The following is a 14,434-nucleotide window of genomic DNA, read 5'->3' as shown; positions in this document are numbered from 1 at the left end:
TGACTATACGTGTCCACGTAGCGAAGGAGGGAAAGGAGGCAATACGCAGGCTTTCGCTATCTAGGTGGTGTTGCCTGGACCCTGCGGCCCCTGCCCTACCCACGTCCATCGCTCTCTTTCTTACTTCGCTTTCAAGGAGAGGAGGTGGCGATTGGGCCTGCCTGCTCATTGCCTCCTCTCCCTCCTTCGATTAAGAGTCAGAATTCGTCTGCTGCTGCGATTCACCGTTCTGCGAATTCAAGAACCCGCAAATGACTGCAGCTCACCTGGAACTGCAGACCTAAATATTCAGACAAAAAGTGCAAGACGCTTTCCAGAAAATAAGAAAGATTGAGACCTTTTTGCGCTTTATTTCCAAGATTTTCTATGTAGTACGAGGGGACGTTCAATCACAACTCGCAGACGACCCAGGTGATGGTGGCTTCGTCTTCATGGCCGCGACCGCTGAAAGCACGTTCGTGATTGGCTACGGCCGTTGAAAACACGATCCTCATTGGCTGACCCTTAAACACAGGCTTGGCTTGGTTAGCTTGGGGCGGCTTCTACGTCACTACCACGGGTTTACTGTTCAGTGGCAACGTCAGTAAGCGCATTCTTTTCACTTGCACTGGACTGCACTACCTTGGATTCCACGCAAGACGGGTTTTCGGGAGGTGCACTTTCCAGCTGAAGGGAACTTTATTAGTAATGCCTTTCTTTTCAACAGGAAAGCGCAGCACGCAAATAACCCAGTTCAGATCTGGTGCAGGAGGTGCAAGCGAAGAGAATGCACCTAGTGATCACTACGATCCGGCGCAATAAATAAATTGAATAATTTTCCATCGCGGCATATTATTTACCCAAAATATTTTATAGCCGTTGTATCCTTCATTCCATGGCACACGACAACTATCAGAGCTGGCACTTTATCTCGTCAGAAGAATGCCAGATAAGATCGATAAGATAGGACATAGATAAGCGAACGAGCGAACATCCAAAGTATACGGAACATCTTTCAGCGTGAGAATGAACGCTCGTTTACTAACGTTGTCAACAGTAGCAGTTTTCTGCTTCGTCAACGCCTGGGCATCACCACGCAACTGGCCTGTAGTCGTAAACACATGGGACTTTATCAACGCAACTAGGAGAGGTATAAAGAACGTCTCACACCATTAATATTTGTAACTGTTTTCCGTTCAGCAGTCACATATCTCTAATGTTGCTGCAGGGCTCTACACTTGTTGTTTGTTTGTTGGTTTGTTTGGTATGCCTCTTAACCTTTAAGAAATGTAGTTTCCTTTTAGTTGAAAACCACCTGTCTCCTTTTGCTTCCTCTCTGTGCCCTTTCCAAGGTTGAATCATATAAATACCTCAGTGCTTTCCTGTCTGATGGTTTAGCTTGGAATCAGCATGTTGATTTCATCGTATAGGTAATGCAAAACACCCTCTTTGCTATATTGAGCATAACCTTTTTGTTTGATAATTGACATATTTATTTTCCAAGTGCCCATGGACGATGTGAGTCTGGGTAACACTGGGTAATAATAATACTGTTGGTCCTTGGCGGGACCATAACAGAAGTAGGTATATACACAAACGAGCTAGCAAAAAGCACTGAAACAAACGCAAGCAAGCTGGTGATCATTTCCTTGAGCTTGAGGTCTGTCCACCTCTAAGCTCAAGGAAATGATACCATCAACATTGTCGATAAAAGATGATACCGTAGTAAAAGGGGAAAACAGTGCAGTCACGGAACCTGATCTTAATTATTCTTTCGCACTACCTTGTAAGAACAGGAGACATAACGATTGATGCATCATTCAACTAGAGCTTCAAAATAACTCCACAAAACATCTGGCCCATTCTTAGCTTCTTGAACATATGACTGAAATTGATCAAATGAGTTAGATAATTGTTCGATAATACTGCTATCATCTGCTCTGTCAAAAATCCACATTTTATTTCAAGATAGCAATTTAGGATGGGATAATGCAAAGTTTACTTTTACTGCACAATGGTCAGATACTATTCACTATGTCGACTTCTTAACCACATTGAAAAACGGGATTCACCTTCCTGGCCTCGACAAATGCCACCTTTTTTCACGTGTTTCCGCAAACGATCATTCTTGGACACCCAATTTGATCATCGTTTTAAAGTTTTCATTGCTGTACCGATGCTCTTTCAAAAACCTTTTTTTCTTGAAGACGGTCGTTGATTAGAATGGTCTTTCTTCACAGATAGCAGATATCGTGGATCATCATACATTCACCAGATAGGTGCTGATAACAAATAAAGAGCTTCTAGAAGTGTTCCTGCTGAATTGTGCATTTTATATGTCATTTGCTCGTGTCTTGTCTTTGACGTGCTACCTAATATCTCCAGTTTCTTGACCGTATATCCCCTGTGCAAGGACCTCTGGGGTACATAGAGAACGAGACTTGTTTTCTTTCTAGCCTGGTCTGTTGTAACAACTGAAAATGGTACTGCACTCGACGCAGTGGAGCAGGGATGCTCACTGTGCGAGGTTGACCAGTGCGACGGTACTGTTGGATACGGAGGTAGCCCCGATGAGTCCGGAGAGACTACGCTCGATGCACTTATTATTGATGGGCAAGTACACAATTTCTGTTGACAAGTTTACGAGTCTTGATGGGACCAGGCAACCCACACACCCAATGAACAACCTCATGCGTCTGTTCCACTATGTTCCACTTACTGAGCTGCTCTTTCGAGACCTAGTTTGGGCCATCAAATTAGAGTTCCAGCAAGCATGAGAACACCTTGCACACTGGAGCTAAAATTCAATCTATGATGATGATGATGGGATGCTCTTTGTCTATGCCGTTTTATCTGCAGGACGAGTTACTCGATGGGAGCCGTGGGGGACCTTCGCAGAGTAAAGCAGGCAATTTCAGTCGCGAGAAAGGTTATGGAACACACAAGACACACATTTTTAGTCGGAGACCAAGGTAAAAGGCCTGCTTGGCATGAAAGTCTGGTGAAAGAGCCTAGCTCTTTGTTTTACACTTTCAGCTACAGCATTTGCTGTGAGTATGGGCTTCAAGGAAGTGTCTCTCTCCACCAATCATTCGAAGCAAATGTGGACCGACTGGAGGAGAGGCCACTGCCAGCCTAATTACTGGAAGGTCTTACAGGTTTTCTTTTCATCGTGTAACACACCTTTTGAACGTGCCAAAATGACATAGATAATGCACACATACCACGCTTGATCAATTCTCAAAGGAACAGAACGTAGTCCTTCTGTTACCTTCAAAAAGTGGTGGGACTCTTTGAAGCACCAGTGTATGCACATACCATGATGTGTTTCCGCTGCGGAGTGCGACGTGTTGAGCACATCCTGCATGTTTGACAAAGAGCGATGATCACACATTGCTTAGGACGCAACAACCTTAAATAGAAGGCACGGGAATTGGAAGCGACCTGTCAAATAAGAGTTTCTCAGAACACTCTGAGGAACATCCATTCTTTCCTTCTTATTTCACTTTGTCGAGTATTCACAAAAAGTGCGGTAAATTTTTTCACACCACCCAGCACAAGTTTAGTATTTGCTTTTGAGGATATTGAGTAACTCTGTTCATAAAGGTGGAATGCAATGTAATTCCACTACATCACAATTCATATTTTATAAAAGTGTCGAGAAAAATAAGCAGCGCACAAGTGTAGATGATGCACTAACGTCTTGGGGAATTTATGTGACCAAAATGGTGGAGCCGGTGGTCTGATTGGAACTGGCAATGTCGTCACCTGTCCTAAGGTGTGCAACAGGTTCTCTGGCACAGCAAAGGTGCTGCTTATGTGTAGAAATGCAGAATATCGTTTGAGCCATTTAGTACTTTCCACGTGCACTGCATACAAAGAAATTGTTCCAGAACGTGCTTCCAGACCCGAAAACGTCCTGTGGGCCGTACAAACCAATACCTCCAAAACGAACAACACGGTCGACGTCTGCAAGTGCAGACAACCACGACACTATAGGAATGATTGTCATTGACACTGAAGGTCGTTTGGCAGCTGGAACGTCCACCAATGGCATGAATCACAAGATCCCTGGGTAGGTTTCTTATTATTGGCAGTTTTTAAAATAATTGCTAAATATATTGCAGCAGGGTAGGGGATTCTCCTATTCCCGGAGCAGGTGCTTATGCAGACAGGGATGTGGGAGGTGCGGCAGGCACTGGAGATGGAGACATTCTCATGAGGTTTCTACCCAGGTGAAATGCACCATTATTCTCAATTATTAATTTCTCAATGCATTTTTAGTCTCGCATATACTGTATTTTACCGCATATAATAAGGTCATTTTCACTGTCCCACGGGAGAATAGCTACTGCCAAACTGCGAATAATACGGCGCAGGATTTTTGCATTCCCCTACAAGAATAGTTACACAAGTGGATCGGATGCCAACATTTTACGGATGTTTTACTGAGCAAAGACGTCATGCTCTGCACAGCTTACATGTTCTCAACATCGCTATTGCTTGTCTGATGAGGAAAGCCGTGGCAAGGCGAGTTTGTGCCCAGGGCAGGGTAAACGCCAAGTGCCCCCTCTCGCTGCCGCCAAGACCACTGTAAACAAAGTAAAAAAAATAATACTAATTCGCGCTGCTGAGATCGTAAATTCAAATTTTCTTCATTCCTGCTTTATTCTGTACAAACATCCTGCCAGGGCCTCGCTCCTCCCATCGCTACGCCTCTGCTGACAAGCATCGTCAAGTATCTGATGAAGATTGATCTTTGGATAAACTTCATACTTGGGACCGTGAAAGGCGTTCCACGTAGACACACGGAAGTACAGCTACGTCCGTACTTAACGCCAACGACGAACTCGTTCACGACAAATTTGCACGATGTCGACATACTTATTATTGGATGCCAGCTCGAAATACAGTTTGCCTTTCGAATTTCGTAGTGTAGACAGCATCTTCAAGTCACTTTCAGTTTTGTGAATGCACATGTCCAAAGCAGCAGAGCACCCACGCACGTGATAGAGCTTTCCTTTCGCCCTCCTTGAGTACTTGCGTTATCACATGACGCCACTGTAGACGAGTCACAGTGGTGGAGGGCAAGAGGCTTGTGATAGGTAGTGCAGCGCCTAGGAGTACCTCATATGATGCGGGCCCACTTTTAAGGGCTCATTTTCGAGGTAAAAAACCTCGCATTATACGCGGTCAGATACCGAAAGTACAATAATTATTGCACTAGATGACAGGCATATTTTGGAACGGTCCAAAATATTGACTAACACTGTAGGTTTCAGCTTGGGTAGTTGCTAAGATAATATAACTACATCTTGGACATGGCTGAAAGAAGGCTTCATTCACTACACCCATGAAGTGATTGTGGCCTGCAAATGATGCTGAGTAGGCCTTGCCTTAGAGATGCCTTCCTTATCTAATTACAGCTACCAGGCAGTAGAATGCATGCGAAGAGGCCTGTCTCCCACAGATGCGTGCAGAGAGGCTCTTTCTCGTATCGTACGCCACCATCCCAACTTTGTGGGTGCCCTCGTGGCCGTCAACATCAATGGGACATACGGTAAGCCGTCCCATTGTTGTCTTTTGAAAAGCCAACGGAGATTGAGTTTTGTTGCATTCCCGGCCAACTGGCTGTGTGTGCCGGTGATGACAAAAAAATGGATCCACGCCGCATGTTTTGTACGTATATTCTGAGCAAGCTGTCTTTCAGGTGCCGCCTGCCATGGCATAGAAGAGTTCCCATTTTCCGTGGCTGACTCGCATCATGGAACTGCTGTCACCAAGAAAATCTGCCGTGTCGACTGAGCACTCCAAATGCACGAGATAACGTTTTGCATATTTTGTGGTACATTTTGAGGCACATTTAATTGCTGACTAGTATCATGCTTCAAACTGGGTATTTAACATGTGGGAGCTCCATACACCATTTCTGCATCTCCAGAGGAAAGAGATTTCAGACAACCATAAGGGGGAGCAGAACTGTTTGTATTTAAGGTTTCATGAAATGTCAATAAAATTGCAAACAAGCGGGTTTCATTGAAAATTTGCAGATGTAAGGACAGTGGAAATACTGTTTGTGAATGCTGGATTTGATTCTTGTGCAAAATGAAATACATTTGACCATTGTGGAGCGTCGTACATACACAACTATATTAGCCTTGGTGTTGCTTCCTCGGCCACCAACCTGGTCTTGCCGTACTCACCCGGACAGAATTTACGGTCAACACTTGGGCCTTTACGGATTCTTCCACCCTGAGTAATCCGAGCCCACACTGGCCCAGTCCTGCTCTGTATTTCCCGACTGTGTGTCCTCCTTGATCCTTGACGGGTGCATCACAAGGCACGTCACTCAATACGTAGTCCAAGGAAACGATGGGCATTATCCGTTTTCGAACTACACCCGTGTGATGAGTGCGCGCTGTGAGCTCTTGTCCGACGTAACAACCTTTGTGGAAGCTGACACCACTCATGTAGTCTGCATTGCACTCGAGCGGAAAACAGTTTCCAGGTGGGTGTTCTTCTACTCCTTCGCTTACTCCAAGCCGGTACCTGAGTTGTGTGTACTCTTTTGTGCTACTATGCCTCAAGTGTGTGTTTTCCTTTGCAATGTCGCACTTGGAATGAGCAAGAACACGTTGCCCCAAGAGATCGAGTCTCGGGTCTCGATGGTTCACCCTAATGTCTCCTTCAACTGGGATAACGGCCGGCGAATGGTTGGGATGAAAGACGGCCCACACGTTGGTGTCGTCGCAAAGGTGGATTTTCACGTCTTTGCGAAGTTTGTAAATGCTTAAAAGCTTCATTATTTCGGATCTTGCCTTTTCATCGCATTCCAGAAGCAGTTTATTTTCATTTGTGGGATCGACCTTGTACAAGATCAAATCGTATAACACGCGACCGAGATTGTTCAACATCATTGAATACATACAAGTCATTCTCACACTGGCGGCTGGGTCGTTCGCAAGATGCCTCGTGTCGTTGGTTAGTATGCCTTGTAGAAAGGGAAGCGTGTCTTTGCCTTCAAGAAGGATCAGCTTTCTGTGTGCGAGTCTTTCGCAGTACACGGTCGCTTTGCTACAGAACCATCGTGGAAGAAATCGTCGTCCTAAGAACTTTTGCATCTTTACATTTACTGGAAAATGACGATAACCGTGAATCATGCTGGCAAAACAGTTTCATTCACGTCGAGCAGACGACTTGCGTCCCGAGGAAATCGAGAAAGCCTTCGAAACTTGGAAAGCAGCTAGAGGCTGCAAAAGGCAAAGCCAAAGCCATTGCCCATCGGGAACGAGATTGGCAGGATTAGCAGGAAGTGACGTCACAAAGAGGTCCTCGGTTCCTGGTGCTCCTCGGTGCCTCGGGCCTCGGTCATCAGATTTTTGTTGGTACCCTTTCATACGGGTGAACACAGGGTGAACCATTTTCGGCTTGTTTGCCCGGCAGTTTCAAACAGTTGCAGAGGTAACTAATTCCAGAATAATGGCGCTTACCGTGGTCTGCCGTTCTAAAATTCATAGCTGCAGAGGCAGGCAAGCTGGTGGACGAAATTCATTGAAGATGAAGCCAGCGGTTTGAACATGGGTTTGAGCACAAGGGGTGTCGCAAAAAGAAATAAAAAAAGAAAAGGGAGGTCATTTTTGCTGTTATGTTGCGACACCTTTGCATATCATTGTCAGCACACGTCTAAATGACTTCGGGGGGTGTGAAGGGGGTGTGAAGGGGGTGCGGAGGTCTGGATAAATCACAGACCCTGACTTTGCGCGGGCATGGAGGAACAAAAGACAAACACTGAGCAGTGGAATGAAGCTCAGGTGACATCTCTAACGGGTTCCACGATTATTGCCTTCAAAGACAACGATCACTTTTTTCGCAGCTATGACTGATACAGAGGAAGTTGAAACTGTTCTACGGTCAGTGCTCTCAACTGTGCAAAATGGAATGCAGCTTCCCCAACTTGACAGTGAGTTCATGGAGGACCACCGATTATATGCTTTAACATCCTAGATGTTTTTATGCAACAGTGGAGTATCAAGACATGGTTGGTCACACAATTCCCTTCAGGAGGTTAGGATTCGGCTCACTGCAAGCATACATCAGAAGCATTCCACATGTAGTCCAAGTAAAAGTGTGAGTATCTAATATTTCATTTACCCGCAAGTTGCAGGGGGCATGTCTTGCAGAAATCGCAACGGACAGCTGACGGCTTCCGCAGTGAGCAATGCTTCGACGGCGCATATCACCAAAATGGTCTCTAAGCAGAAGCGAGGCCCACAGAAAAAATATCGTTACTCTCCCTATGAAGTATCACGAAAGTGGCAGACGTCGCCTCGGAGTGTGGTAAGTCTGTTTTCTCGTAATGTTGTGTCGTAATCGTTTGTGCAATCTAAGGAATTATTTCGTTTATTTTAACTGCTTACCAGAAGCGTGATGAATGGAAGACACCATACAGGCGATATCCTAGTGGACCAAAGCTGAACCAAGAAGTTGGTGATGGTGATGTAGACAGTACGTTGACTTCTTAACAACCAGAAAACTCTACTGATGACTATACTTAGATGTTTGTGTCCAGGTGTGTGGCACAATTTCCTCAGAGAAGCTGGCCTCATGAACAGTTTTGTTGAAAAGTACTCGTCATTGTTCTACAACCTGAACCTGACGCCCGAAGACTTAAGGGTCTGCACAGCATTCGATCTCGAGAAGCTGGGTGTCAAGGAATATTTGAACGTCGATCTTATCCTTGATCATGCTTTCCGACCAAACAGGGTGGTAAGTTTGGCTTTGAGCAAACCTTTGTGGTAAGCACGGTTTGTCTCTATGTATTATGTATGTTTCAAGAGTCGACTCTATAGGTGGGCAAAAATGCTCTCGTGACATCGTCCACGTGACAGTGACTCCCGTTCTACAGGGTTAGTCTGGCAAACGTTGCATAGTATTTCAATCGCATCGTAAAAATAGAAGACGGGCTTAGCCTTCCCCAAACTTTGAAGACTGATAGTCATTTGTCTGAAGTTTTATTGGAATTTTTTTGTAAGCACTATGGCCATGTAGAAAGAAAATTAAAAATCGAGCAAAATTTTGCCCCATGCATTTTTAATGGCCTATCTCATGCAAACACTGCTATTTTTTCTTGTGCCTGCTTCACTTTCACATCACCTCACACAAGCGGCGCTGCCTACAACGATGTCACATGTCCATTCTGATGTTATGCAGCAATCCTCTTCTTCAGTATATGTTGGCGCCACCTGTGTGTGATGAAATGAAATTGAAGCGCGCACAGGAGAAAGTGGCGGCTTTTGAGTGAGATAGGCCATAGAAAATGCATAACGTGAGATTTTTCTTGCTTTTAAATTTTTCTTCTACAGGACTATAACGCTCACAAAAAATTGCAACAGATCTTCCGACAAATGGTTATCAGTCTGCAAAGTTTGGGGTTGGTTAAACCCCGTCTTCTATTTTTACGATGCAGCGGAAATGTGTAATGTTTGCTAGACTAACCCTGTGAAATACGAGAATTCAACACTAGAGATGCTCGAGCACTGGGAGTTGGCTACTGTGCTCTGCCTTGTCGGGGATGGAGGAATATAGTCACATGAGGTTAACTCATAAAAAAAAAAAAAAAGAAACTGGAGAAAATCACAGGGGACAGCCCTGCCTGAATTTGAATGCCTTGGTTTTCCAAAGAATTGAGGTATTATTTGCACAAAAATTGCATTATTATTTAATTTATAAACTGCATGGGAGTGACTATTATTAACCGTGTTATGCACTGTGCAGAGCTCTTGTCAAGAAATTACTTTGTGCTGAGAAACAATCGCATACAAGGTATGTTGAATTCGGTCTGACAAACGGGCCAAGGAAGTATTGGTTATTTGTGAAATCCCGTCGTGACAATAATCATTGTGGTTCACAAGAGTGGTGTAATGTACACCTCTCAGAAGACATGTATGTTCAATTTTCAAAACATTTTGCCTCTTCATTTTCTTCAATTGGCAACTTGACAGGTAGTGCCAGGATTTTTAGGCACGAAAAATCCTTGTTTCAGGCCTGTCCTGGCAATATCCTGATTTCGGCACTAACGAAGGCATTATAGGCACTATAAATTGTTTATTTTTTTCACCTGAAGCTCTGAAAGTGCAAAAACAAGGTGAATAAATGAGTTCCATCTGCATGAACAACACCTTAAACAGGCAAAATGACTGTTTTTCTGATCTTTTTGCTGCATGAAATGCAGGCCGGTAGCGAGCTGGGTTGTCCTTACCCAGTGTCACAACGATGTGGGCTGTGCAGCATGATGAGAACATAGTCTCAGATCTGACAATGGGCATAGGAAATTCATAGTCTCTGATAATGCAAATACCTGACTGAACTGGACCTAATGTAGCGTAACTTAACAAAATTATTTGGCACAGCATGATCCTTGTTATCCTTGCGCCAGTAAGGTCAAATCAAATCAAGCATGAAATGCAAAAATTATCCATCCTGGTACGCTCACAAGGCTTCTAGCTTCAATGCCACCGGTTCCATGACACTTCTCAGAAGGGACAGTTGAAATACGGCAGTCGGCAACTGTTCATGTCCCCATGCAACTTGAGGCTTGTGTTGTGTTTGTCCCTTTGTATGTTCGAGCAACAGACAGTTACTCCCCATGTGTTCTCAGAAGGACTTGTCGCGAGCAGCGTACTGGAGACATGCGAGATGGGCTTCGAGCATAGGAGGCTGTAGTCTTACGAGCAAATTTTTGGTCCTCGAATGTTTTAAGCTTCGCCTTCTGGGTTGAGTTTTCGGCATTACTACAAGGCTCGCAATCATAGGCGAATACTGGGGGATCATCTCTGCTCACACTGTACGGTGAAGACGGCAGCTTCCTAAGGTTGCAAAACTAAGGATTTGACCGGAATCTCGTCCTCAGAATTTTACCATGTGTCAAATTTGTTGTAAAAAACAAAAGATGAAATGAAAAAGATGATAAACCTTTGGGGACTCTTTTAGATGTAAACAGGCAATAGTGCTGTGAGTTATAGATTGCGACAAAACCATTACAAAACTCCCTGTATTTTAAAATAACAACCCACAAAACATCAAATTGTTGGAAAGGAGAGAAAGGACAAGACAGGCGCATGCAACTGAAACGCTGTCTCGTGAGCACAGTTTCAATCGCACACTGGTGGCACATCGCGGGCAACAGGAGGAGTTGGCATCATTCCGCAACATAGCACTGCTATTCCGGCAGCCTATCTTAAACTGGCCTTCCCTGGCAGTGACGGTGGGAGGTTACGGTCACCTGACTGAACAACGGAGCATTGCTCGAAGCCAAACAATGGGAATGTGGGACAGAGGGGCTACAGCAAAGCTTTGTCAAATCCATACTATTCTGTTACGTATTAAAGGGGATTGCTAGTCATTCTTCTGTTATCATGGGCAGGCGGCAATAAATAGTCTAGAGATAGGTTTTTTTCATGCAAGGCGGATTTGATAAATGCCTACTTATGCAGTTGATGCACCTGTACATTTATACATCGCTATCTAAGAATCAAGCATTATGTAAATTGAAAACATGAGGACCAGGCACATTGTTTTCACAATTACTATTCCCACCATAATTATTCTCGTTATTGTTTTCTATAAACCTCCAGTCTGTGCCGTCATGCGTTCCAGAAAGAGTGGTGCCAGCTGGCGTGGGAGTAAAAAATAGTCGTGTGCACGCCGATGATACCTCTAGGCTGTGCTTGTCAATACGGTTAAATGAAGTATAAGTAATTATGAAAGATGAATTTGGTAGGCTAGGCAGTGAATCAGGTAGCTCACAGGGCATCTTCCCCCCCCCCCCCCCCCTTCTAGCAGGGGCAAATTTAGGGGAGGAGGGCCTCCCCCCCCCCCCCCCCCCCCCCTACCCTCTCTACCTCTAGACATACCTCTACCCCCCATTCCGGCAGATTTTCCTGCCGCACAGCAAATTTTCCTGCTACATGGCGACCCCCCCCCCCGAGGATCTTCCCTGGATCCGCCCCTGCCTTCTAGCCTCTTACTGGAATACCACAAGGGACTAATCTGGGTCCCCTCTTGCTTTTGGTGTTTGTTAGTGACAACTCCTGTTATGAAGCATTCACAAGTGCTGCAGCTTGCTGATGACCTGAAGCTGTTCTGATGTATTCCTTCTGCCGATGGTAGCAAACTTCTCCAGAGAGACATTAGAGAGACATTGATGCTGTCTGTGACTGGTGTTCTGTCAACTGTTAATGCCAGAAAGACCTGAATTATGTCACTTTGTAGAAACCTGTTTGTTACTAATTTTCACTATATTGTTTCTTGGGTAGATTTTGAACATGTGAATTATGGGCTTATCCATTTCTAATTGATGTATTATGTGTTGTTCATTTCAAGTGTACCACAGTTTAGGCTGCTAGCTGTTAATGGGCACTGGAAAATAAATATTAGTATTATTATATCATTATCATTAAAACAGCTGCTAGTGGCACTTGTTCTGTCTCAGTTTTGTTGGCCCTGTTTTGTGACTCCACTGCAGTGCCTACGTTTTGAATTATGAGGAGAAAAGAATTATATTTCTACGTGTTCTAGTTGTCGAGCAGCAAGAGCAAGGGCTACGTATCTTCCCGTTGGTACTTGTGACACTCACTGGCGGATGCTGTGATGTCAGAGCCGGATTTCTTCCTGTCTATTGCCCCTTTTGCTGTAAAACGTTGAGTACAGGTTCCCCTTGATGCAAATAAGTACGTTTTATAGCTGTCCAGTGTAACTCTGGGCTCGAAAACTAGCTCGAAAATGCCACGATTGCAAAATCTCCCTGTCATGATTGTGAGTCCATTAATTTAAGAATAAGAGGGGTGCCTCACTTTCTTGCTCAAGAAAGTTTATGTGAGGGATGTCTAAAAATTTTGAGCTCTCTAATCTGCTGTATGTGGTGGATATTACAAAGACGGTTGTGCTGCATGCTGCTCCTTGAAATTGACGACTAGGACTTTTATATGCTCGACTCTTGTGGGCTTTACATAGAACTTTAATTTCTGTTTCAGGAAAGTACGAGTGGCAACTTTCAGGTTTCAGGTGTGTACACTTTTCATCCTCTAATAGGGGGTCGTTAATGTGACTTGCTTCAAATTTCCTAGACAAGCATTTAGTGCATTTCGTACACAGGAAACCCAAGAATGAACCATGTTTCTAGTAATCTATGACACCTTGTCAGCGCTTGTGACATTTATTCAGAGCTGTGCGTTGGAGTCAGTGTGATTCATTGTGTGCTACGCTAACCGGTGATTTGGCCTTTGACGGATAGTTATCGCAAAGGCGGGGTGTTTCTCTTTTATATTTTTCCCCCCTTTGGGGGGAGGGGGGGTCTGTTTATGGGAGTAGCCGAATATGTAGTGTGACGAATTCAATCTCTTCCTATTTTTTTTTTTTCATCAACATCAACTATTGAGTACATTCTTCTTATTACAGGGTACAAACCTCACCTTCCAGAGAAAACTGTGTCGTGGAAAGTGGGAAGGCTACAAGTGACAATCACCAACGACATGTACTATGGCCACTCTGCAGGTATCTTTCTCTTTGATCCTTCTCAAACAGAATGTGGAAATTAATGTGGGAAGATTTACGTTGTTATTTTTATCTACTTTTAGGTACTCTGCAGGAGGATGAAATGGACTATTAGTCCTATTAGTGCCTTTTTAGACTCATCTGACCTATGCATGTTTCCTGAAGCCACAACACCTGCAATCGTTGCAGGTACTTCATTGGCATGCCTCTGGTTTTGTATTTACGTCGTGCCCATGACTGTAAAGTCACTGAAGTTTTAGAAGAGAAACCTATATAATAAATATGTTTGTGAAAACGCTTGTCCTTTGATATACAGCAGCCTACGGGGACTTTTTTTTTTTTTTGTTCTTCTTTTTATTTCAGTGGCAGATAAAATGGGGAGGACATTCACTTCCAAAGTATTGGTTTAAACATTAGGTTTCTTCCTTCCCTTCACTATGCACTTTGAGAACGAAACTTCTCCACAAAATTAGGGTCTCGATCATTCCGTTTTATTTCGCCAATAACACATTGCACTCCTCAAATGTCCAACAGATGTCTGGGGGACTCAAACACACTGGCTGCATGTGTGGAAGAAAGCTGCCCTCTTAAAAAATTTAAACAAATTAGGAATCGAAACATTGCAGGCATTTTTTTTTACCCTTGCTTGGCTTGATTTTACCCTTGCTGTCGCTGTCCATGTAGGCAGCACATACGCATGTGAGAGCTTGCTGTGATTCACGAACCCCAGCAGGTTCCAATCGTGGCATCTTAGCCTTTGTACGCGCTTTGGTAAACTAACGCTCTAACTAATGTGAGGATAGGCTCATCTAAATTGTTACACTATACTTACAAGTTGTAGAAGCAGTAGAGTTCTCTCCGGACGTCAGGGGAGCAGAGAGAAAAAAAAAATGGATGGGCCATT

The 14,434-nt window shown here is 44.2% G+C and overlaps 3 protein-coding genes across 3 annotated transcripts; 2 read left to right on the top strand and 1 right to left on the bottom strand.

Annotated features, from left to right (window-relative positions):
- The first annotated feature begins 550 nt into the window (after positions 1 to 550).
- On the top strand, positions 551 to 6,109 carry LOC135394189 (N(4)-(Beta-N-acetylglucosaminyl)-L-asparaginase-like). Its single transcript, XM_064624791.1, has 8 exons — positions 551 to 1,129; positions 2,436 to 2,592; positions 2,839 to 2,951; positions 3,016 to 3,128; positions 3,873 to 4,054; positions 4,107 to 4,214; positions 5,406 to 5,539; positions 5,690 to 6,109. The coding sequence occupies exons 1-8, from the start codon at positions 1,006 to 1,008 to the stop codon at positions 5,782 to 5,784; spliced, it is 1,026 nt and encodes a 341-aa protein (XP_064480861.1). The 5' UTR covers positions 551 to 1,005; the 3' UTR covers positions 5,785 to 6,109.
- Positions 5,946 to 7,333, bottom strand: LOC135394190 (putative transferase CAF17 homolog, mitochondrial). Its single transcript, XM_064624792.1, has one exon. It carries the CDS (start codon positions 7,137 to 7,139, stop codon positions 6,132 to 6,134), a length of 1,008 nt encoding a protein of 335 aa, XP_064480862.1. The 5' UTR covers positions 7,140 to 7,333; the 3' UTR covers positions 5,946 to 6,131.
- On the top strand, positions 7,157 to 13,825 carry LOC135394191 (uncharacterized). Its single transcript, XM_064624793.1, has 9 exons — positions 7,157 to 7,360; positions 7,853 to 7,939; positions 8,001 to 8,106; positions 8,160 to 8,316; positions 8,400 to 8,484; positions 8,549 to 8,745; positions 13,011 to 13,041; positions 13,435 to 13,530; positions 13,614 to 13,825. Exons 2-9 carry the CDS (start codon positions 7,855 to 7,857, stop codon positions 13,643 to 13,645), a joined length of 789 nt encoding a protein of 262 aa, XP_064480863.1. The 5' UTR covers positions 7,157 to 7,360; positions 7,853 to 7,854; the 3' UTR covers positions 13,646 to 13,825.
- The last annotated feature ends 609 nt before the right edge of the window (positions 13,826 to 14,434 follow it).

The sequence above is a fragment of the Ornithodoros turicata genome, chromosome 5 (assembly GCF_037126465.1).
Source record: "Ornithodoros turicata isolate Travis chromosome 5, ASM3712646v1, whole genome shotgun sequence".
Classification (NCBI taxonomy): domain Eukaryota; kingdom Metazoa; phylum Arthropoda; class Arachnida; order Ixodida; family Argasidae; genus Ornithodoros; species Ornithodoros turicata.
The sequence above is the reverse complement of the archived record's forward strand: the minus strand, read 5'-3'. Positions and strand labels throughout refer to the sequence as shown.

What these genes read in the sequence shown, in the direction of transcription:
- LOC135394190 (XM_064624792.1), bottom strand. Translation starts at nt 7,139, where the DNA reads ATGATTCACGGTTATCGTCATTTTCCAGTAAATGTAAAGATGCAAAAG.
- LOC135394191 (XM_064624793.1), top strand. Translation starts at nt 7,855, where the DNA reads ATGACTGATACAGAGGAAGTTGAAACTGTTCTACGGTCAGTGCTCTCA. An exon ending in AGACGTCGCCTCGGAGTGTG is followed by an intron (nt 8,317 to 8,399) that starts GTAAGTCTGTTT and finishes ACTGCTTACCAG; the next exon opens with AAGCGTGATGAATGGAAGAC. An exon ending in GTACTATGGCCACTCTGCAG is followed by an intron (nt 13,531 to 13,613) that starts GTATCTTTCTCT and finishes ATCTACTTTTAG; the next exon opens with GTACTCTGCAGGAGGATGAA.
- LOC135394189 (XM_064624791.1), top strand. Translation starts at nt 1,006, where the DNA reads ATGAACGCTCGTTTACTAACGTTGTCAACAGTAGCAGTTTTCTGCTTC. An exon ending in CTCATGAGGTTTCTACCCAG is followed by an intron (nt 4,215 to 5,405) that starts GTGAAATGCACC and finishes ATCTAATTACAG; the next exon opens with CTACCAGGCAGTAGAATGCA. An exon ending in CAACATCAATGGGACATACG is followed by an intron (nt 5,540 to 5,689) that starts GTAAGCCGTCCC and finishes GCTGTCTTTCAG; the next exon opens with GTGCCGCCTGCCATGGCATA.